Below are 23,540 nucleotides of genomic sequence, written 5' to 3'. Positions count from 1 at the left end.
TTTTAAGAAGAGAGAAAACTTTCCACTACAGGCATTTCTCAACAACCCCAGCCTCCCAGTAGGGGCTCTTCCCACAGAACTACCTTCCAAAGGAGATGGGGTGAGTGATGACACAAATAAAAAGGCAGGGGAAAAGCTACTGTAAATAAAACCATTAGGAGAGCCTTGCAAATCCCAGCAGCCCCCACAGCTCATAAGCTCATTAAGATTGGATGCAGTTCAGCCTCCATTTCTACCTTCTCTGCTTTGTGTTAATCTCCTTTCCACCACGCACGCACTGCTTTCTCTCTGCTTTATTACCATACCTTATAGCAACATACAGCAGAGGAATCCTCTTAGCCACTCTGCAGCTTGCAGAACAGTCTCCTGCTTTTCAATAATGGAACTTCCAAACCCTTTAACCCCCTCCATTGGAGGGATTGTTGGAAAAGATCAGAGCTTGGACGGGATTCTGAAAAAGGTGGAAGCTTTGCTCCTGAAGAGGTGACAGCTTAGACTCTCACTCCTCCCGAGTGCCAACAGCCTTACTCGGTGAGAGAGGTCGCCTCTGCCCGCCACCCTGGCACCAAACACACAATCCCCTTTGCTTCCCCACAGCCATTAGCCCAGAGCAACACACCTCGCATACGGAAGCCTTGGATCCGGACTTGGTCCTGGACATGAAGACGCTCAGGAGCCGCATCAGCACTAAGTGCACCTCGTTCAGGGCGCTGCGCTCACTCTTCCTGGAGACGTCCTGCAAGTGGGGGGCCAGGGGACCACGTTGGCGTTGACCCTGAGGCACCCTCTCAACGAGACGCCGGCCCTCCTATCAACGCTAAATGGTTCTCACGTGGAATCACAGACCACACGAGCCCCAATGCACCTGCGGTCTATGTGCCTGGCCACCCTGGAGCCTGACACACCGTGGAGCTGCTGCTGCTGCTGCTGCTGAGTCGCTTCAGTCGTGTCCGACTCTGTGCGACCCCATAGACGGCAGCCCACCAGGCTCCCCCGTCCCTGGGATTCTCCAGGCAAGAACACTGGAGTGGGTTGCCATTTCCTTCTCCAGTGCATGACAGTGAAAAGTGAAAGGGAAGTCGCTCAGTCGTGTCCAACTCTTAGCGACCCCATGGACCGCAGCCTACCAGGCTCCTCCATCCATGGGATTTTCCAGGCAAGAGTACTGGAGTGGGGTGCCACTGCCTGAGGCCAAGATACAAACAATCTATTTATCATTTTCACCTCGTGGAGCTACAAAAGGGCCACAAGGGCCGTGACCTGGCTCCTCATTTATAGCCAGATCCACAAAAGTACGCCTGGGCCAAAGTACACACGGAAAACATTTCTAATGGATCCGCAGAACTGGGGGCCTCAGTGGAGAGTCACCCCTGTAACTTGGTGAAGTTTCTCTGAGAGAGGAAGAAAAAAAACTGATCTCAGTTACTGCTCCTCAAACAATGACTCTCAAATGTCACCTTCTTGTCCATGCCCAGTTCGGCAATCAGCTGGGAGAGCAGGTTGTCCAGGGCCCCCTTGTCTTTCTCGTCTTCCCCATCCAAATCTGTAGTGAGCATCAGAATGACCTGCGGGTCAACAGAGAGGCAAAACGTGAAAGCCAATTCCCTAAAGAGCAACAACTCTAAACACCAAGTGTTTCACATGAAATCCCAATCCTCCTGCCTGCCCTGTCAACTGAACTACAGCCCATGGAAAGGTTCGAAATCCTAAGGTAACCAAAGTGAAGGGTCCAGAGTCAGAGAAATCAAATGATGGTATATGCTACCCTTGGCAACGCAGAAAACGTTCTGCAAGAAGTCTGCACATCTGACTGACTAGCCGACATTATATCCAGTCCAAGTGGCTTAAGATACAGCACTGCGCTGTGCTGAAGAACAATTGTGCCTCAGAGCAAGGCAGCTAGCAGACCTCGCTCTATCACGAACATTAAGAAAGACATACTAGACAGACACTAAGACTCTCTGGAGCAGACTTTTGTTCCCGGCTCTGTCAGTAACTAGCTGGGTGGCTGTAGACATTATTTTTAATTCTCTGATCCTTGGTCTTCTCATTTATAAAATGAAGGGCTGTAACCTGCAATTCAAAATTATATTCCATTATTCTATGACCTAATACCAAACAAAGTCTCTCAGAGGCTCGGCGGGAGAAGTGTGAGCATGCTTAACGATATCCACCTACGATGTGACAGACCCAGGTGAACTGCGGGATACCTGCATGTACGGGATGGCCCGGACACCTCCGACACTTCGTAACTGGGGCAGAGTTTGCAGTAGTCTCTCCAACAGCATCAGACGGACCATGTGCAGCCTAAAAGACCAGGGAAGATGCACAAAACATGAGCTAATACACAAACACTAGCCAGCTGAATATATAGTTCTTTCTTCCTGCCAGCAAGGTAAACAAAGAACGTACTTCTTAGGAACAACCCTAGCATTTAAGACAAGCCTTTGGAATACTATTAATAGCAACTCAGAAGGAAAAACCTCACTTTGCTAGAGTGGAGCCAAACTGTTTCAAGATACAACTGATGGCACTGAAAACTTACTTACAGGAAAGCCAAAAAATATTGCTCAAGCAATCAGGTCCTTGTTGTTCTCACTACTTAAACCTTCCACAGTAGGCTTTATGGCTTTTTTCAACAGGTGGCCCTATTCTGCCTCCAGCCATCATTTTCTGGAATCCTCCCATCGACACATTTCATGTCACTCAGCTGCACAGTGACCCACCCTTTCCTCTTGCTTCCCAAGTCATTAGGAAGGCTAGTCACTGCTCTGCCCTCTCACAGCGTAGCCATCCTTTCCTAGTGTAAAATTCAATCTCAACATCAATACAAGAAACGTGAGCCCTTCCACATACACAGCTGGCCACTGCCTTGCCTTCTTCATCTGCCGATGCACACCTGGGCTTCTGTGGTAAACGTGTGTGCCTGCACCTCCAGTGAACACACCAGCTCAAGAGGACCGATATGGGGCGGTCCTGGTGGTCCAGTTGGTAAGAATTCACCTTGTAATGCGGGCCACAGCAGTGTGGTCCCTCGTCTGGGAAGACCCCATATGCTGTGTGGCAACTAAGCCCGAGCGCTCCAACCACTGAGCCCATGGGCCCCAAGGCCGGCGCTTGGCAGCAAGAGAAGCCACCCTCCAATGAGAAGCCAGCACGCCACAACTGGAGCACGCCCCCACTGGCCACAACTAGAGAGGGTTCATGCACAGCAACGAAGACCCAGTTCAGCCGGAAAGAGAAAGATCCTTAAAAAAGAGTGAAGAGGACCACCGTGAAAATTAATCAGGGGGCTGTGAACAAGCTGGGTGGCAGTCTCACCTAACACAATCTTACACAGATCACCAGTGCCTTTGCTGAATCGATTAATGGATTTACTTTCACTTAACCATTCTGCTTCATTTTACTTTACGGACTGTGCATAAGAAGCCATGTGCCTACAGTTTTTTTAAAGTGTGATTATCGTGTATTACATATCCTAACCGGTATCCAAAATATTTTCAAAATAATAAAAGCCTGAATAAAAATAGAGTCTTGAATAACAAATGGCAATCGTCCTAAAAAGAACTTGAAAGAATGAGCCAAACGACCTTCAGAATACAGTCATACACAAAAGCCCGAGCATGCATCTTTGAATATTTAGACCAGCTTGGCGGGAAGACAAACGAATAAAAACTGCTAAGGAACCAGCGCGGTAGCAGTGACAAAAGGCAAGACGGCAGCACCAGCTCGGTGTTTTAGGATGAAGCGCGCAAGTTGTGAGAAAGGCTAAAATCCTCAGGTTTGGAAAGTGTGCATGGAAATATACACACAGAGGAAAAAAATCAGCATAACGAGCAGAGTCTTGACCTGGACCAAGATCATGCCAGACTACTGACTTTTCAAACTCTTAAGATAGAGCTTAAAATTACACACTGTACCAAAAATTACAATTTCCTCCTCACAACTTCAAGTAAAAGCAATTCAGTTATTATATTATTTTTAAACGTCACTTAACAATTCCTTAATTAACTTATTCCTGAAAAAAAAAACGTTAATTTAAAACAACTTTAGCAAATTCCATTAACAATATGGGGAAGTTACCTAAATTGACCCTCTAGCTAGAAGTAACTGAAAACAGTAAAAATACATAATAACATCATAGTATAAGTGATGAGTCTCAAGAAATTTCAAATGATCACAATTACACAGTATATTCCCCAGCCACAGTAAATTAAACTATACATCAATAACAAAAAAATAATTAGAAAACCCTCAAATGTTTGGAAATTTGGCAACATATTTCTAAATACCCCATGGATCAAAACTTTAATCACAAAAGACTTTCGAGACCATTTTGAACTGAATAGCAATGAAAATACAACACATCAAAATAATATTTAAAGGGAATTTTAGAAAGAAGTATATAACTTCAAATAAATATAGAAAAAGAAAGGTTAAAAATGGATGATTTAACCATCTTAAAAAGCTTTAAAAAAAAAAGGAAAATTAACCCACTACCAAAAATAAGATAATAAAACGAAAAAGCTAGTAAGAGAAAAAGGAAACAATAAAGGGTAGAAATGAAACAGAAAGTAGGTATACAACAGAGAACAATCTAAGCCAAAAACTTAAGAAAAACTGGTTCTTTATAAAGCTGGTAATTTCTAGCAAGACTGACTTTTGGGGGAAAAAAATGTTACCAGTGCTAAAATGAAAAAAAAGGGGTATCATCACAATTCCTAAAAGCATTAAAAGGATGATAAAATATATTATGAACAACTTCATGACAATAAAATGAACAAACTCCTTGAAATGCACAACATACAAAAATTGACACATGAAGGAACAAAAATACTTCTGTATCATTTAAAGAATGAATCTACAGTTAAGTCTTCTCTTAAAGGAAGTCTAGATGCAGATGATTCAACAGATCAATTTTTCTAAGAATTTATAGAGGAAATAAAACCAATCTTATACAACGTTTTGTGGAGAACAGAAAAGGGGAAACACATCCTCACTTACTTTATGAGGCCAGAATAACATGAATATCGATACCTGACAAAAATGTTTCAAAGAAGAAAAAGAACAGGCCTAAATAAAATATTAGCAAATCAAATCCAGTGATACAAAGGATAAGATACCATGATTAGGTGTCCCCAGAATGTTGGTTTAATAATGGAAAATATCAATTACTGTAATTTACAACCTTAAAAAGAATAAAGGAAAAAGACATATAATCAACTAAGTGCAACAAAAGCAACTGCTGCTGCTACTGCTAAGTCGCTTCTGTCGTGTTCGACTCTGTGCGACCCCAGAGACGGCAGCCCACCAGGCTCCCCCGTCCCTGGGATTCTCCAGGCAAGAACACTGGAGTGGGTTGCCATTTCCTTCTCCAACGCATGAAAGTGAAAAGTGAAAGGGAAGTCGCTCAGTCGTGTCTGACTCTGTGCGACCCCATGGACTGTAGCCCACCAGGCTCCTCCATCCATGGGATTTTCCAGGCAAGAGTACTGGAGTGGGGTGCCATTGCCTTCTCCAAACAAAAGTAACTGGAAAGCTTCAAAAACCAATTTGAGATAAAACTGTGTTGTTCAGTCAACTAAATTGTATCTGACTCTTTGTGACCCCAAGGACTGCAACAGGCTAGGCTTCCCTGTCCTTCACTATCTCCAAGGTAAAATATCTCCCAGCAAACTAGAAACAAAATTTCATAGAGAATATCCCAGAAAACCCTCCAGTTAACATCATACTTAATGGTAAAACGGTAAACCTTTTTTCTGGGAATGAGATAAGGTTTTCCACATCCGTACTTCTGTCCGACCCAAAACAATAAAGCAAGAAAAGGCAATTAAAAGGTATAAAGATTGGAGAGAAAAAAGTTAAATGTCATTATTTAGAGAAGACAGGATTATTCATGCAGAATTTGTGATAAGAATTAATCTAATAAACAAACTCATAATTAGGATTAGTCTAATTATCAAAATCTATAATTAGAATTTAAGTGAATTTAGAAAGATCACTGAATACAAAATTAAAATAAAAGCAATAAAGACGTTACCAGCAATGAAGAAATTATTAGGTCAGGGGTGAGTAGAGAGAAAAACCCAGAAGGGTAAGCAGAGAGCCCTGACACTGATTTTAGGACATCTGAAAAGTTGAGGCTATGATGTTCTGAAAGCAATTTGGGCACCAGGCTGCTAGGACTTTACAAGGCATCTGGAATAGGGAAAGGCCAGCCAGAGTCTGCCCCAAGTGGGGAGGGCCCTCTGTGAGAACCTCAGGGAAAATCCACAGAAGCAGCAGCCTGAGTCTAAAAGTAACAAAAATACACCACCTCTCCCAGGAGCCTGTGGGAAAAAGTAGCTGAGAGAAAAAGGAAAAAAGCATTAGCTGCTGAAACACAGTCCTGTTTATTTTTCCTTTTAGTTAATACTTTTTGTGTCTTATTTAAGAAATCTTTGCCAACCCTAAGTTATGAAGACATTTTGTCTTCTAAAACCAGTACGTTTTCTGTGGTGACCTAGATGGATGAGATTTGGGGAGAGGGTTCAAGAGGGAGGAGATATATGCGTATAACTGACTCATTTCATTGTGCAGCAAAAACTAACACAACATTGTAAAGCAACTGTACCACAATAAAAATACACAATAAATGAAAACATAACACCCGGGAAGCATTATCTTACGTGGTTAAATCCAGAGTGCAACTGATTTTTGTCTACGATCAGGTCATAAAACGAAAAAAAGACTCATTTTATTCCAGATTAATTTCCCACCAACCCACTGCCACTGACTGAAAGACCACCCTTCCCTCCACTGTACAGAAGTCACCTGCGCCATAAATCAGGTGACTGTGTATGTGTGAATCCGTTTCTGAACTCTAGTCTATTTCACTAATCTAGTTTGTCTATCCTTGAACCAAAATCCCACTGTCTTACTGAACACAGCTTTACCACAGGCTACGGCTGTGCAGTCCTCATAACCCTGTGGTCTTCTTCGATACTGCCTTGGTTGACCTTCGTCTTTTACTCGTCCAAATAAACTTTAGCATCAGCTTGTCGATTCTTACATGTACAATAAAGCCAGCTGAGATTTTTGACTGGGACTATACTGAACCTGTATCAATTTAGAGACAATTGTTATCTTTATACAATGAATCTTTCTATCCATAAATACCGTATATCCGCTCATTTATTTTCTCTCAACTAGTTTTCATAGTCTTCAATGCAGAAGTCTTATATATTTTCTACAAGAATATACAGCTCTTGTTAACTTGAGTTTTGGGTTAAGTATGCATATTGAAATGACTAGCACAACTATTACACGACTGGAAACTGAGCGAACAACTTTCAGACTTGCAGAGGCGGGGAGGTGGGGCTGGAGAGCAAATTAAGCAGAAGAGGCCTACAAAGACCACAAAGAGAGACTCAGAAACAAGCGCAGAACAAACGCAAATACATCAGTGACGAATGTTAGTTAGAAGCGAGCTTAGCTGTTCACAAGTGAAGCAGCGATAAAAAGCAACAACAGCCGAGATTTAAAAGACTTCAAAGAAATAAACTTCAAAGAACCAAAAATCACAAAGATTACATTATCTAAACACACGTAATTAACCTAGAAATCACATTAAGAGGAAAACAAAAGATTAAATAGAAAACGCCTTTTAGGTGAAGCAGTTAAAAAACAAATCCCGGAAAACAAACAATCCAATCAAAAAGTGGGCAAAAAATCCAAACAGACACTTCTTCAAAGAAGAATACACACGGCTAATAAACACGTGAAAAGATGCTCAACATCACTCGTTATTAGAGAAACGCAAGTCAAAACCAGTGAGCTATCACCTCACACCAGTCAGAATGGCCCTCATCAGAAAAAATCTATAAACAATAAATGCTGGAGAGGATGTGGGGAAAAGGGAACTCTCCTGCACTGTTGGTGGGAATGTAAATTGATACAGCCACTGTGGAAGACAGAGTGGAGACTCCTTAAAAAAGTAGGAATACTACCACCATACAACACGGTAATCCCACTATGAGGCATACAGCCTGCGAGAACCGTAACTGAAAAAGACACACGTATCCCAATGTTCACTGCAGCACAGGTTACAACAGCTAGGACTCGGACGCAACCTAGATGTACACTGGCAGATGAACAGACGAAGAAGCTGCGTACATAAATACAATGGAGTATTACTCGGCCATAAAAATGAACGCAACTGAGTCAGCTTTAATGAGGTGGCTGAACCTAGAGCCTCTTATACAGAGTGAGTAAGTCAGAAAAAGAAAAACAAATATCATCTATTAACACTTATATATGGCAGCTAGAAAGACAGTACCGATGAACCTACGTGCGGGGCAGCAGTGGAGACGCAGAGAAGATTGTGGAGGCAGGGGTGGGAGTGGGGGAGAGGGTGGGGCGGATGCAGAGTAACATGGAGACACACACACCACCTTGTGTGAAACAGCCAGCCGGTGGGGATCTGCTGCATGACTCAGGGAACTCACACTGGGGCTCTGCAACAGCCTCGAGGGCTGGGATGGGGTTAACCCCAGTTAACCACTAGAGGTCATCGTCCCCAAACGGGTGCTGCAGGAGTTAAGTGGAAGCGCAGGACACAGGGAGGGAGGAGATACTCTTTGATGCCCTCTCAAAATGCCTCCAACACCTGACTGCTCCAGTTACTCTTTTCCTGATAGAAATCATTCAGTTCAGAATGCTGATTCCCGCACTAAGGTGGTCACCATGGGCCGCAGCAGCAGCTAACGAACACCGTGTCACGAGTGTGTGTGCTCAGTTGGATCCAACTCTGCAAATCCAGGGACTGTAGCCAGCCGGGCTCCCCTGTCCCTGCAGTTTTCCAGACGAGAATACTGGAGCGGGTTGCCATTTCCTCCTCCCGGAGATCTTCCTCACCAGAGACCAAACCACATCTCCTGCACCCCCTGCCCTGGAGGGTGGATTCTTTACCACTAGTGCCACCTGGGTATGTTCTTGGGGTTTTTTCCTTCCTTCTCTTCTATTTCTCTAATCTCCTCTTGGTTAAGAATACATTCACTCCACCAACCCAGTACCAAAATCCACGAAAATTTTCTAAAGGGGCTGGATTAGGAACTCTATGGATTACTTTCCAATTGCCAAATGCCTCACCAGGGGTATTTCTAGACGTATTTGCTGTCTTAATTCTCTCACCTAACACACTGAACAAGGACTCACTGCTAGCATCACCTCATACCTGTCACTGTTGAGCCCAGAACAGTGCCACTTATAAGGAGAATGGTACAAGATGAGTCTATGGTTAATGACGGAAGAAGAAAGATTTGAGTAAGGACACACGGTTTTATGACAATCACTTTAAGGGACACAGGCACGCCTTACGAGAAAAACCACTTTATACTTTGTCTGCAACTGACTTGATCCAATTGCAGTTAGGACCAGGAGATAGACCTAGCACGCTTCTTCCCATTTTTAAACTGTTTCTGAGTCTATAACTTTACATTTCAAAAGAAATACACTGCTGTCACCTCTCCACCTCCAGCAACTGATGTATCAACCTCACCCCCAAACACGCCCCCCAGGAAAGACCCCGCGTGCCGGCGGCCCGGCCCTGACCTGTTGCTAGCGTGGACGTCTGCTTCCCCATCCCCCTCTCCTTCGCCCTCGGAGCCGTCTCCTTCCTGGTGCCCGGTGGTGGTGCTGATGGCGCCAGTGCTTGAACTGACGCTTCCTGGTCCAGCCGGATGCCCCTCCGCCGTGGCATCACCATAAGCACTGCTCCGGCCAGACACTAGAGGGAAATGGTTTAGAAACGGCTAATAAACTCGCAGAGCCTGGTGAAATCCAATGCATTCTGAAGCTATCTGAGTGATAGCTTTAGAAAAATGCTTTCTTTTACGTAAAGCTCAATAAGGATTGAATTCACGATTTCAGCCCTGTGACACCTGATGACTAAAATGACTTTCTGGGTACCCAAAGAATGTAAGATCCACCCATAAGACTAATCTTAATCTCAGCTGCTGATGTATTTCCATCTCGTATTTCAGAGGAAGCCTATACTGATTTGGGACTCTAGAGAATTATCAGCTACTCTGTATCTCTTTCACAAAAAAAAGTTCATATCCAATTTTTAAACAAAGACTGATTTTTTAAGAACAAACCAAAATGGCTCTGTCATGCTTCCTCATTTTAGAGCCCCGCCCCCACCAGCGAGCACAGATGGCCTGCTCTACTGATACACCAGGCTGTGAACAGCAGGACTGCCCCAAATCTCTCCCCACAACGAGAGAAGCAAAGACCACAGCATGACTGCTTTCTAAGTCATACCATAGTTGTCTTAAATGAATCATGATTTGGAATTACGTACATCATTTTTTTCTTCCACTAACAGACTGTTAAACTTCCCTCTGCCGAGACCAACCCCAGGGCCCAGGCAGGATGCCTACTTTGCCCCCACCCTCTGCCCAAGGAGGTCAGGGCCTCCAGCCACATTACCGCTGTGCTCGCCAGCCACCGAGTCCACGGCACTGCCCCCGCTCTCCGAGCCCACACTGCCCCCATGGTCGGCAGGGGAGGTCCGCAGGGTGGAGCCGTCCGTCGCGGCCGTGCTGCCCTCATCGTCTGAGGCTGGAGCTGAGAGAGTAACGAGAGCTGTTACAGGGAAAACCCTTCTCAGGGCGAAGGCAGCAGACCACACAGCGTGGTGGACACAATGCAGTTTAGACACCCTGTCGTCCGAGGAAAAAGGGAAAGGTCTGCTTTGCTGGTTACTCATAACAGGAACAGACACTACATGGAGTGTCGCACACGGCACTGAGACAGACGCGAAACCCAGCTCACTGGGCATTTCCTTCGCTGCCACGGCACAGTGTAAGTGAAACCGCGCCAAGATTCAAGAATCTGTGACACGGACAGTGTTCTAGCTAAAATGCTTCACGGTCACCATCGTCTAGGTGTTACTGACACCTGCTGAGATCAGAAACTAGCCAGTACCACTCAAAAGCACAGATTCTGAATTTTCAGGAGATTTGTTTTGTAATCAATTTACGCTAATGCTAGGAAATCACTTATCATGAGCTCTTGAATCAACCCTGGTTGTTTTTTTTCAATCAGACGGTCCAGAGGGGAGCTCACTGGGAAATTTCAAACTTCCTCATCAGATGCTAATAATGAAGCAAGGAAATTCCCCAGAGACAGCCACAGCATCCAGGATCAGGGCGGAGCTGAGACAGGAGGATAATGCTGGATGAGATACACGGGGGAGGAAAGCCAAGACAGCCACAGAGCACAGCAGGAACACAACCGCACCGCACCACAGCGACCGCCAAGCCTGAAGTGACAGCAACTCAAGAGCCCCAAGGGAAGCAGCAAGGCACGGCAGCAGGTGAGGGGCAGCCAGCTTCTCCCTGTCTCAGCTACGGAGGATGAGAGGCCAAACAGGAAAGAAAGGAAAACACACACACACAGACACACAGACACACACACACACACACACACACACACAGACACACACACACACACACACACAGACACACACACACACAGACACACACACACACACACACACACACACACACACACACACACACACACACACACACACACACACACACACACACACGGGACACATCAGTCTGAAGACTCTCCATCAACCCTTCGATTACTCAGGGGCTGACTTTCCAGGAGACTGTTGAGATGCTCCATCCTCCTCTATTCGGTCCAACTCTCCACTCAGGATGTTGAGGGTTTTTTTAATCAAATTAGGAAAGACATTGAAAGTAAACACAAAATGAAGTCTGAAGATTTCCTATGCGTTTGAATTGTCCATAAAAACCCTACCCCCAAGCTCAGATCCCTGGTGGTGACCCACGCTGACCTGAAGCGTTCACTCTGCTTCTTGTAGTTCAAGAGAAAGAAGTTAAAAGGTATGCGCTCTGTTTCTTGTCTCCCTCTTGATCTCGTCTAAAATGTTAGAACTCTGGTGAAGAAGCCTGAAAGCTGTGATTTCAGCCCTAAAGCTGGTTAACCTGCAAGCTGCTCCTGGCCTTTCTGGGGGAATCAGCTGAAGCCAGGCAGCATGCAAAGTGGAGGGAAGCGGAGCCATAGCGACTTTGCCGAGCCGCAGCGCTGGGCCTTCCGCGCCCGCATTTCTAAAGCCAAGGCAGAAGCAGGAAGTCCAGAATGGCCTGTCAAAGCAGCTGCCCGTGACACTCTCACAGCACTGGAGACGAGGCCCGAGGGTCCTGGGGCCCTGAGCCGCGCTCCTTGCTGCGGACAGTTACCTGATGCTGTGGTGTCAGAGAGGGTTCCTGCGTCCAGAGAGGAAGAGCTGGGTGCCTGGCCGGACAGCCCCAGGCTCTGCAGGCCCAGGGCACTGCTGCTGCTGCCTGGGAAACAAGTGGAGAGTGAGCACGGCGTCCCCGCCACACCCCGTCCACAGCGCTGCCTCGGCCGCCTGCCGCCCTCAGAGCCTTCACTCGCCAGCGTGTGACCCACTCTGGCCTAGAGGAAGCTACTCAACAGCCACTGCTGTCCACCCACCAAATCCAGTTACAGAGATGGCGGAAGCTTCCTTCAGCTCAGGCAGGACACAGGCTGGAGGAATCTATCCAATTCAGGAGGAAACAAGCCTAAAGACCAAACCACCAGCACTATGAGATCGGCCCCCACACTGAGAAGCCCGGCTCAGTCCCTCTCACTCTCCACCTGTGTCTCTGCACAGCTCTCACCCAGATCGCCCTCTCCCCACGTCTGGGGATAAGCTAAGTCAGCTGGTTATCAGTAACTGCCAGACCCTCTTTCCTGTGCCAGGCCAAGGGGCCGCTGTGTTCCTGACACTGCCTTCTACCTTGCTGGTCCTGCTGCAGGCTCAGGGCAATGGCTAGCTCAACCATGGTCTCGTCGTCTGCGTCCGGCGGGATGTCCAGCATGGGGGGGAAGCCCTCTGCACCTGCCAGCAGGGCCTCCAGGGGAGAGGGGTTGCCATTGTTGACATTTTCCGCCGTCTCCAGGACCATCGACTCAGACTGCAGAGAGAGAGCTCCGTCAGTGTCCTGTGGCTACGGGAGCTCGTGGAAGCCCCCAAACAAGAGCTGGAGGAGTGTGCCGAGGCTCCTCCTGCCCGCCTGCTGCCAGACTCACCACCATCTCAAAATCTCCGTGGTCCACCTCACTCTGCTCCTGGCTTTCCTGACGGATGTGACCACCATTCGGGATCCCCGATGACTGCATTTTCTCATCTGCGTCATCATCGTCGTCGTCGTCCTTGTCTCCTGAGTCAGAGAAACCCCCGTCACCGGAAGGCGCCTGCTCGACCCTCCCCCGGGGCGTGGGAAAACAAGCTACAGAGCAAACAGAAGCCGACACGAGCCACCAGCTAGCGGCCTGTGCCGCGAGGGTAACTCCGGGGGCCGTGTCTGGCCTTGTCCTCTTGCTTCCTGGACCCGGCAGGATCTGGGAAGCGGGGGCTGGCAGTGACAGCTGGCCCACTTAGGATAAGTCTTTTCTGGCCGATGAAGGAAAACAAAATCCTTTGTGGAATTTTGGATTCCATAAAGCAGAAAAATCTAAGACCAGCAGACCCCAAGAGCTCCCATCAACCCTCAGGAGTCCTTGGGCAAGACAGGGAAAATACTACAATTGAGATTGCCTATCTGCTATCGCTCATGGCAGCTTGGAGTGTTATACTTTTTTCCTCCCCAGAAACAATTGCATCCGTCAGGTTTTCACACTGCATAATTCTTATAAGAGCCAACTGAACTGTGAAACCACTGGATGAGACTGAGGACAGCACTGCCCTGGCCAGCTCCGGTGTGGAGGGGAGAGGCCTCCTGGAAACGGAGACGCCTAGGTTAGACCCCTAACTGTCGGAAGAGGACGGAGACCTCGCCTTCTGCTTGAAGGGCTGAAAACACACGTGGATGTGCCTTAATTGGAAACAAACTGTTGACGCACTCGAGATTCTCCTCAGACAAAAGATGCACAAATCGTTGCCTGACGCAGCAAAGACTTAGATAAGGTGAATGACGGTCAAGGAGGGTCACCTGAAGGTCATGAAGCTGCACGAGCGCCTCCAGGCCTGCACTGCACCATAAACAGCCACAGCCACGAGCTACAGTGCGGCACGTCCCCGTGGGAAGGGGTGCTGATGGACACAGCACACACCAGAAGCTTAAAACTCTTCCAGAAAATTGTTTCAGGAAAGGAGAATGTTTTACTACTACTATTTTTTAGATTAACACGTTAAAATGATATTTTTTATATACTGGATTATTAGTAAGTTCATGTCATGTATTCCTTTTTACTCTTTATCAAGTGCCTAATAGAAAACCTTAAACTGCCTATGTGACTCTCATTGGAGTTTTACTCCTGAGCCAAACCAAGTAACCAGAGTTACACAAGATACTAAGGCTACGATTCGGACAATTTTTAGAACTGCTTTTACTAAAAAATGTTAAATGTATGTCCTTGACTTGTATCCAAGTGTATGAAGAGGGAACTTTCTTGTGAAATTTACCTTCAGTCTTACTGGAGGCAAAACCATTGAGCATACTACCCATTAGGCAACAAAATGGACCCTTAACGTAAGAGTATTCATACCAGGAAATTTTTCAGTTCCTGAAAAATGGAGGGTTTTTTTAGTCACTATGGTTTTTGAACTGTTCTCATTTCGTTTTTGCTATGGCTTTTTAGAAGCTTTCTGCCAAACACAAGTGCCTCATTAACTACCACGCGGGACTCCGTGGTGTAGGTCTGATGTCCTCGGCTTGATTTTATTGTTGCACCCTTATCCTCCCTCGGCTTCAACTCGCCTTTCTCTCATTCTTCTTGCCGTAAGCTTTTTCCATGCCACCTTTAATCCTTCAAGGCATAAGGCAGAGTGCGCCCATGGACTCGGAAACAGAAGTCTCCAGGACCTCGGTCACACAAGCAGCATGTCCTAAAGCTGTGTCTGCCTTCTCCCCTACCCACCACGCTCACACGAGCCCAAACTCAGACCTCACATTACCCATTGGAGTGTTGCTTCGAGGGGAGGAGGGCAATGTCACGTGTCTCCTTTTGTTCCTTGGCCTGAGGACGCGAATTAGAGCTTGTTTACAAGAGAAGCTCACAGCAGGATCCTGAGGTTGAAAAAAACCATCATTCTTAGGTTTTAATGTTATTTATGACACTTGTATAAAACACTTTGCATTCTTGGACCATTGCTTACACGCCTGTGGAAAATCTGCCTACTCTCACCTGTAACCTGCTGCATCAGGTCAGCAGCCAAGTCCACTCCCCGACCTGGCACAGAGAAGACCTGTACACTGCATCCTGCTCTTAGCTCCTGGTAAGAGACTGGCAGGTCACTTGTCCCTGAAGTCCCTCGGCTCTGTACACACGGGGTTTGCCTTTTCCTCAGAGGACCAGGCTCATCGTAACTCTGTGCTAAAACCAGTCCTTTCAACACTCGCTTCTGCGCTAGAGTCGCTGCAAGCAGACCCTGATGGTGTTCATCCAGGTGGTCATTTAATCAATACTTACTTAGCATGAACTGTGAAACAACCATCAGTACACTCCTCAGCAACTGGATGAGCAAGACCAAGTCCATTCCCTTTTCCAACCTTTCTTTCCGTGGAATGAGTAAGATGCTACAGGGTTTACTGATCCGCAAATTCTTAATTCCCACTGCCTTCCCTTAAGTCTATTTTATTTCATTAGATAGCAAAGTTATAAAAAAATTTTTTTCCAGATGTTAGGCTGGATAGTTACGATTATCGGGGTGGTAAGGATACGTACGGGACACAAGAGCATCTGCATGTAGATCCTGGATGCTGTGTTAATGCAGTCCAGCTCACAGGTACAGTAGCCGTGGATAATGTCCACCAGAGCGTTGACGGTAGCTTCAATGTGAGTCAGGCCTAAAGGAGAGCACATACAGGGAGAAACAAACGAAACACACACACGCAGAATGCAGGCCGTCAGCATTATTTATGATCTATTCCATTAACAGTCTCCTAAGTCTCTCCAATTGCCCCAAAAGCTTTTCCAGATACCCTGAATCACAGAAATAAATAGACCTACTCTCTATAGATATCAAAATACAGAGCAGACAAGTGTGAAGAGGTGAGCAGAGTCCAAATGTTCCCAATGATCCCCAGACCTCAGATGATAAGACGTCCTGAACACGCGTTTGGGGTTTACTGCCCAAGCAACACCCAAACACAAGTGAGCAGCAGGGGCCCTTCTCCTCTTCCAGCTCTTCAGAGCTGGCTCTTCCACCTAACCCTTGGACAGTATGAAGAGTTAGACACTAAAGGCAGCAATAGCTTAGAAATACAGTAATTCTCTAGGATGATGTTTAACTTTTACCTTTTTAACTGGCTTTGAATCAAGCTTTCCAAGATTTTTTAAAACAATCATAAACACCACTAAGGAGGCATGCATGCGTGCACGCGCGCGCGCACACACACACACACACACATCTTTATGTGAAGTATGCAACCCGACATGGAGAGATCAAGAAAGTTCCATCCCTCTGCTACACTGCTAAATTCCTCCATCAGGAACATTGATCTCACAGACTTGTATTTCCTAAATATTCAGTCTGGAAGAGATGGATGATGAAGGCTCAAGGTGAAGAGTACAATCTGTTCAAAGAAAGAACTTACATCAGGTTTCACTATCAAATGTCCCTTTTAACTTGATACCTGGCAGGCAGGCAGGCGCCAAGAAGGCATTCTTGGGTTTGGAGGCATGGAGTTTCCAGAAGTGGTTCACCAGCTGCGTGATGAAACTACAGGAGTCTCCCTCCAACTGCTTCTGAGGTTCTCGCCCCTCATCTGCTCCTTCTAAGCAGGAGAAAAAAAAATTATTAACGACGGTAAATTGAAGATGGAATTTAATTTGTTTTAAGGTTAACTCAGGTCAAGGAAGCTTGCCTGGGGAGGGAGTTTCAAGTGGGGCCCCAATCAATATGCCAACTATCCCTAGATTCCAGCAGGCACATCTAGGAAAAAAACAGTCTGGGAAAGGAATATCACAGAAAACAGTGATGTTAGAATTAAGTAACAGGGGGAGCATTCAGGATCTTACAGCAGAGTCAGAGATCTGAGGTCCAACTGTTCGACTTCTAAAACCTAGGGGAACATCTTAGACTTTCTAAAAAGATTCCTGGATTATAGTATTAGAGGAGGAACAGGATGACGACAACCTGTGGGAGCATGTGAATAACAGAACCGTAAAGGCATTGATAAGCTCTATTTGATGAAAGCCAAGCAGGTACGGTACCCAGCCAGCACGAGGAGAGGAGGAAACAGCATCAAGCGCTGAGACAGGCTGCTACTCATGTTCATAAAATACTGGCAAAAGAACAGCGCCAAAGCAGAAGATATGATTGATTCTCTTACTTTAAAGCAACCAGGGCACAAGCTTAACCTTCCCCTGAAGATTTTAAAGAGACAGTAACTTCAGAGCCCGATTACATCTGATGTCCAGAACACTAAGTAAACTCAAGAGTAACCCAAGGGGTAAGCACTGGAAACAGTATCTATTTATTAAAATGGTACAACTCTAATGTCAGAAGCCCTACAAGCTATAAAGACGAGCCAGTGAGATCCCTATCTCAGAGCACGAAGTCCATCAGAGGCCAGAGAGAACTACGAGAAGATGAGAGAGTGAAGAAGATGAGCAGGCAGGCTTCAGGGCCGCGGCCACACAGGCCAAGTTCACCTGTTTCCGTCTGGGGCAGCCTGGACTCCGTGAAGTGCACCAGGTTGTTAGGGCGCGTGACGGCGATGGAGCGCGCCGTGACCACCAGCCTCTGGAAGACCTCAGGGTCCAGATCCTTGCCTTCTTTGCTCGATGTGTTGAGACACTGCACAGCTTTGCTCAGCAAGGCCTGATCCTACAACCAAAGAATCACAGAGGATGAGCCAAAGGCAAAGAAGGCCTGGGTACTAAAGCCCAGAGGAGAGAGGAACTGGCAGATTGTCAGGCTGGCGACTTCCTCTCAAGGGAACAGGTTAATTACCACCGACTACCTGAAAGAAACCTTCAGGGCAGCCCAACACGGTTCTACTTCTTAAACATAAAATGCTAAAGCCACTTAAAAATACTTGAAAGCCATGAAATCAGTATCAAAGTCTGATTGGAAAACCAGAACCAGCCAATTCTCCAGAATGGCAACATCCCAGGTTTCTTTCCTACAAAGTAATTTCTCTACAGATTCATACCAAAGCTGTTTCCAAAACTGCCTTTCCTTGAGAGGTTCAGCAAGTTAAACTCGCGTTTCTCAATTCTCTGCATTGGAGGCAGAAAAGCTAACCAAGGCATTCAGGCTGGTGGCTCCCTCCTCATGGATCTGAAATGTTGACACTCTTTTCTATTCATAGAAACTGGCCAAACTTACTGTCTTCCATTGCTACTTACTTTAATAGGTGAGACTCCCTCTCCCCAGACTTCCCGGAGTCTCTTTCACCCACTCACCAAATTCTTCCCAAACAAGTAAGCCCTCCTCCCTGAGGCCTGCACGGGACCCCAGGAGTGACAGCACCAGCAGTCCTGACCCGAGAGACATCCCTCCCCGTCCTCCAGCGAGAAGCCCGACTCAAATGTCCCTCCCCTCCCTTCCTTAGATCTTGTCGATTCTACTGATATAACAGGGGAAAAAAAAAAAAAAAAAACGCAAACCAGGGGCCTGTTAGAGGCCTGTCCTCATTCTGAGTGGTACTCCTTTCTCAGGAGAACCTAGAGGCTACGTGGGTCTGACCTCAATGCTCTCCTCTCTCCGCCTGACTACGTGACACCCTTGCTGGCATCCAAAAGGCCAACTTACTTGCTCTCCCGTCAGTGCCACCACGTCCGCCTTGACAGGAGACGCCCCTGATTACCTTGTGGCTGTGGTAGGCTGAGCGGCTGGTATGCAGGCTCGCCAGAAGGCTCTTGGACTGCTGCTGGACGCTGGCAGGGGCTGGCAGGGACAGCAGCAGCGTGGCCAGCTCCTGAGCTGCGTTCTTGTTTCTCTCCTGATGCAGAAGACAGCAGGGTTGCCACTGACCCCACACCGTCCATGCAGGATGAGCTGCCCACACTCTGCCCTCCCCCTTCCCGGCTACCAGGACTAGCGTGGGCTCCATGGGCCGCAGGGAACAAAACAAAGAACTTCGAGATCACAACCCTCCCACGACATCGCCAGCAATCGAGACCAAGATCAGGACTCCTGCAACAGTGCTCTTTAATTAGCACTCGTCCTGTTTTACAGAACACTCCTCCATGGGGCCCTGGAAGTAGGACATAAAGCCTTAAGCTGAAGACTCCACTGGATCACCTTTGCAAATCAAGATCATGCTATAAATGTACTTGAGCTGAAAGGCTTTGGGGCCTCTGACCACTCCACTGACCTCCTGCCTCTTCAGAAAGCTTCCATGTGCTTTAAAAAAGTAACTTGCCTTCTCGATGATTGGGCCAACAGCAAAGCAGCTTTCCAGGGCTTCTAAAGAACTCACAACCAGCCTGGGGAGACAGAAAAGCTGGCTTGAGTACGAGAGCCCCCCTTCCCTCCGCCTGGTGCTTTAGCCTGCGCAGACTAGTCCCGAGGCCCTCAGGGACAGCTAGTGGATGCCAAATACGAAATCAAAGCACGGTAAGACCTGCCACCGGCACCACGCGTGGGGTTCCCTGTGTCACAGGCCGGAAGGAGCCTGGCTCCTGCTTGCAGATCAACCTGAGGCCACGCGCATAATCCGTTACTCAAAGACAGGGCTTTCCTTCCTCAAAGAGGATAAGGGCGCTTCCTTCTGCTGCCTGTGGCAGGGATCACGGAGACAGGCTTAACAGTCTCGATGTGACAGGACCCGAAGCTCAGGTGCCCCGAGATCAGTGGGCAAAGGGGATACACAAAGGGAGAGGTTCAAGCCATCTTCCTACACTGGGAGAGCTATACTTGACTTACACCTCCAAGAAAATGCACAAAAGCACTTCCTAGGAGTCGCCCAGTATGGGGAAGAGAACCAACTGGATTTTTAGGTTTATGCCAATCACGAACATTCAAAGGGTACGATGAAGCCCCTTTAGAAAACTGGGCAATTTTCTCTCAGGGAAGGATGAGAAACCCAACCACTGAAGGGTACCAAAGGAAACACTGCCCAGGGCCCCTCGTGTGCGTTTAAGGCAGCACAGGAAAAAGACCACCGTCGGGAGGGCTGAGGCTCTGGACAGACAGGGCCAAGTGTGGAGAAGGCAGCTGGTGAGAAAAAGGTCCAGGGGCAGAGGGCAGCAGGAGGAAGGGACCTGGGGCACAAGACCCAGGAGCAGAACAAGCTCCCTGGCTGTTCCGACGACCGGCCTTCTCCACTGACTCGGCGCCCCACGCCCTCCTCACCCCTGCAGAGGCGGTGGGGGAAGGCGGGGCGGCCGACACCAGGCGCGCACGTCCAGCCCCCCGCATTCTCCACGGGGACGCGGGACAGCTCTGCAGCCATGCAACGATGGAGACAGAAAGCAGCAGCAGGACTCGTCCACAGAAGCAGAATCAACGCAAAGCCACGCCATCAGTTACACGGCTCTCTAACACACACTCGCTCGTGCAAAGAAATGAAAGAGGGCATACTAACCGGTCCAGCTTGGTTAGGGACTCAGTTTCAGAACTTGGGGGAGAAGCAAAAGAAAAAAAAAGGAAAAAAATGTGAAGCTCAGAGAAACCTGGAAACACATCCTAAGCAAACAATATAAGAATAGAGTGGGAAGGGCGTGGGGAGACAGAGAAAAGGAGGGGCAGGGAGGCTGCTGGTGGGAGGCAGTGCTTCCAAGCCAGGCTACTCTTATACCTTCAATGTAAGAAATGAACATCTTACATTCTGAGTCACCGCATCTACAGCGGCAAACCAGCAGCTCCCCAGCACAGAGAAGCCAAGCGCAGTGCTTAAGAAGGCCACTGGGGGGAGCCCCAGGGGGCTCTGAACTCTGCTACAAGAAGCCTGGGACAGCCTCTTGGCAGCAGTGTTATTACCACAAGAAGTAACTGCTGCAGAGAAAGATGAAAAGATGATGAGATCACAATGAAAGGGAAGATTTTCCCCTATAATTTCAGCAAGACTGGATCCTAATCTCTAATTCTGGCTCAAGCATAGTCTGGTCAACAGCCTCTGACTGCTCCCAAGGGCACCTGAGCAGTAAGAGAAGGGAAGGGACAGCAGCCCCTGGGCAGAGCCCTGGGAGTTAGCCGGCTCTGAGCACACCGCCAAGCCCTGTCTGCTCATCAGGAGACCCTGTGTGTGCGGGCGGTTTGAAATCCTGAAAATCACAGGCCAGGCCTGGGACACTTAGGAGGGGCTGGGTCTCTCAAGACTCAGGTTCCGCCGGGAGAGCGGAGCTGGCGAGAACAAAGGGCTGCCCCGCCAGCACGGTACCTCTCCAGGACGGTGCCACCCGTGACGGCCGGGGCCGCCGAGTCGCTGTCTCCAGTGCCGTTGCTCTGGGTCAGGTTCGAAGGACAGATGTTGCTGACGGAGGCAGCAGGGAATTCTTCCGGAGGCTCATCAGGCCAGCCAAACTGCTCCTTAGTCTTGCCATAGATTTTCACAGCATCGATCATGGTGACGCCTGCTGGATCCACCGAGGCCCCAACTACAACAGGCACGAGAAGCCATTAGGAAGCATGATCTCTGACGGGTGACACCACCCCCTCCAGAGCAGACCAGACTGGTGTGGACCACGTGGTGAGCCACATACAGTTCACGGTCAGAAAGGAACTTTATCTCCTGAGACTTCAGCAGCACTTTCACCTGGTACAGATGCTGAATACGTGTAGACACAGTTCCATGAACCAAAAGTCTGCGAAGTCTCTCAGAAGAAGAGACCCCAAATACCAGTGCAGGGATCCTCTGGTGCTATCAGAATACCATGTTTCCCAACTCTACCCCCAGGGAACACTCCTTTTGTTCAAAGCACAGATCATCCTCATTCCTACTAACAGTAACTGTTTCTGGAAGAAAGAGACAGGTGGCCAGTCAGTAAATGGTAGGGAAAGTTGTCAACCTCATGGAAGGCCCCGAGATGTCTACTCTGAGGCTTTAAGGGCACTGCTAAACACCTCTCGGTGACGTGTGCCCTGAGGCCCTCAACTGCACTTTCAGAGCGCTTTGTGATGTCAAGCGTTAGTCTCGCCACCTTTCTGCCTAGACAGGCAGGCAGCCACATCGGCAAGGTCACTCAAGCCTATAGAAACGAGCCCTGAAGTAGCTGCCCCGTCTCTACCCCTCCTATTCTCAAGTATGTCCCTTGCCTCCTTTATATCTCAAATGAAGCTCAACGCTTCCTGATGGCAGAGATCACAGAGCTATCAGTAGAGCAGGGGGACCCCAGAATCCTGGAGAGCCACAGAGAAGTGGCCCCTTGGTCAGAATTAATCGAGAGACGGATACAATCTGTGCCAGGAGCTGGGGACTCACTGAAGAGGTTCAGCTTCTTATCAGCCTGCAGGGCTTCTTCTCTGGTGAAGGGGAAGTCGAACCAGCGTGAGCGACTGAGGTTAAGCTGCATGGTTCTGCCGAAGATCTCAATGTACGACGGGGCCCGCTCAATTGCCTGGGTCCCAATCTGGATGCGCATGCCTGTCATCACCATGGTGCTGTTGTTGTTACTGATCTCAATGGTGAAGCCACCGGGCTGGAGGGGGAGAGGCGCACATGGCAAAAGGAACACAAGCTCTGAAGGGCCAACTTCTGGGCCTCCCTAAGACAGCGACACACGTGCGACCCTACACAAGACCTTTATCCTTTAGTTCCTTGGCAATGACTCCCTTGCTTCCAAGGACAGGAAACACAGGCAGGGAGGAGACCCTTCCATTTCAGGCTCCTTTTCTCCCCGGCATTAACCGCCTCCTGAGCCCTGTGCACGGTAACCCTGCTGGTAACATGGGAGCAGGACCCCTTCTGCATGGAGCTGAGAGTATCTGTTTATTCTGGGATCGTTAGACTAGGGTCAAGGGTTAGTGACTGTGAGTCTTGCACCCTGACAGGAGATGTGTTCCTCAAACCATACTGCTCGCGAGCCCTGCCTCCCAGGGACTGCACCCAGGGCTGTGCAGCCGGGCCTCACCTTGGTGTTGGCCACATACATGCCAGTGGAATTCAGCCGGTGCTTTATCTGCTGCGCGTTGTACACCTGCAGGAGGTCATTCCCACCGAACTCCACGTCGCTCAGCTGCTGGTTGTGCTCGAAGAAGTCGATGGGGAAGGCCACCTGGCTGGAGGTGCGGGCTGCTGTGGAGGGCAGTGCCGGGGGCCAGAGAGCACCATCATTAGTGCGGCCCCACCAACTCTGCCCGAGCTCACACACGTGCGTTCCAACCTTAGGCCAACTCGGGATTACACAGTTGGCATCACTATGATGCCTACACATGGTCAGCGGCCCAACAGTCACCACCCGCAACCACAACATGACCCTGCAGGGCAAAGAGATCTGGGGTCAGGATCCGGAACACTCACTCACAACAGGCTCTCTCAGAGCTGGCCTATCCAAAATAAACAAGAGAAACTATTTCTTTATAAAGGATGAGCTGCACAATTTTCTAAAACACAGGCTCT

General features: G+C 48.1%; 1 protein-coding gene across 5 annotated transcripts in view; it reads right to left on the bottom strand.

Annotated features, from left to right (window-relative positions):
• The window catches only part of UBR4 (ubiquitin protein ligase E3 component n-recognin 4), a 137,398-nt gene that overhangs the window by 52,021 nt on the left and 61,837 nt on the right, over positions 1-23,540 (bottom strand). Inside the window, exons 47-65 of one of the 5 annotated variants that reach the window (XM_059893321.1) lie at positions 23,053-23,216; positions 22,404-22,620; positions 21,363-21,579; positions 20,568-20,600; positions 19,404-19,467; positions 18,846-18,980; positions 17,686-17,860; positions 16,896-16,979; positions 16,665-16,805; positions 15,754-15,875; positions 14,984-15,095; positions 13,117-13,247; positions 12,824-13,001; positions 12,258-12,362; positions 10,471-10,608; positions 9,592-9,766; positions 2,211-2,307; positions 1,458-1,565; positions 620-736 (exon numbers count right to left, since the gene is read on the bottom strand). In XM_059893321.1, coding sequence (XP_059749304.1) covers positions 620-736; positions 1,458-1,565; positions 2,211-2,307; positions 9,592-9,766; positions 10,471-10,608; positions 12,258-12,362; positions 12,824-13,001; positions 13,117-13,247; positions 14,984-15,095; positions 15,754-15,875; positions 16,665-16,805; positions 16,896-16,979; positions 17,686-17,860; positions 18,846-18,980; positions 19,404-19,467; positions 20,568-20,600; positions 21,363-21,579; positions 22,404-22,620; positions 23,053-23,216 — 2,513 coding nt within the window. The remainder of the gene's footprint in view (positions 1-619; positions 737-1,457; positions 1,566-2,210; positions 2,308-9,591; positions 9,767-10,470; positions 10,609-12,257; positions 12,363-12,823; positions 13,002-13,116; positions 13,248-14,983; positions 15,096-15,753; positions 15,876-16,664; positions 16,806-16,895; positions 16,980-17,685; positions 17,861-18,845; positions 18,981-19,403; positions 19,468-20,567; positions 20,601-21,362; positions 21,580-22,403; positions 22,621-23,052; positions 23,217-23,540) is intronic. The other 4 variants (XM_059893328.1, XM_059893325.1, XM_025001347.2 and 1 more) reach the window with 4 other exon arrangements.

Source organism: Bos taurus, chromosome 2, assembly GCF_002263795.3.
Source record: "Bos taurus isolate L1 Dominette 01449 registration number 42190680 breed Hereford chromosome 2, ARS-UCD2.0, whole genome shotgun sequence".
NCBI lineage: Eukaryota > Metazoa > Chordata > Mammalia > Artiodactyla > Bovidae > Bos > Bos taurus.
This window is presented reverse-complemented; position numbering and strand designations above follow the sequence as displayed.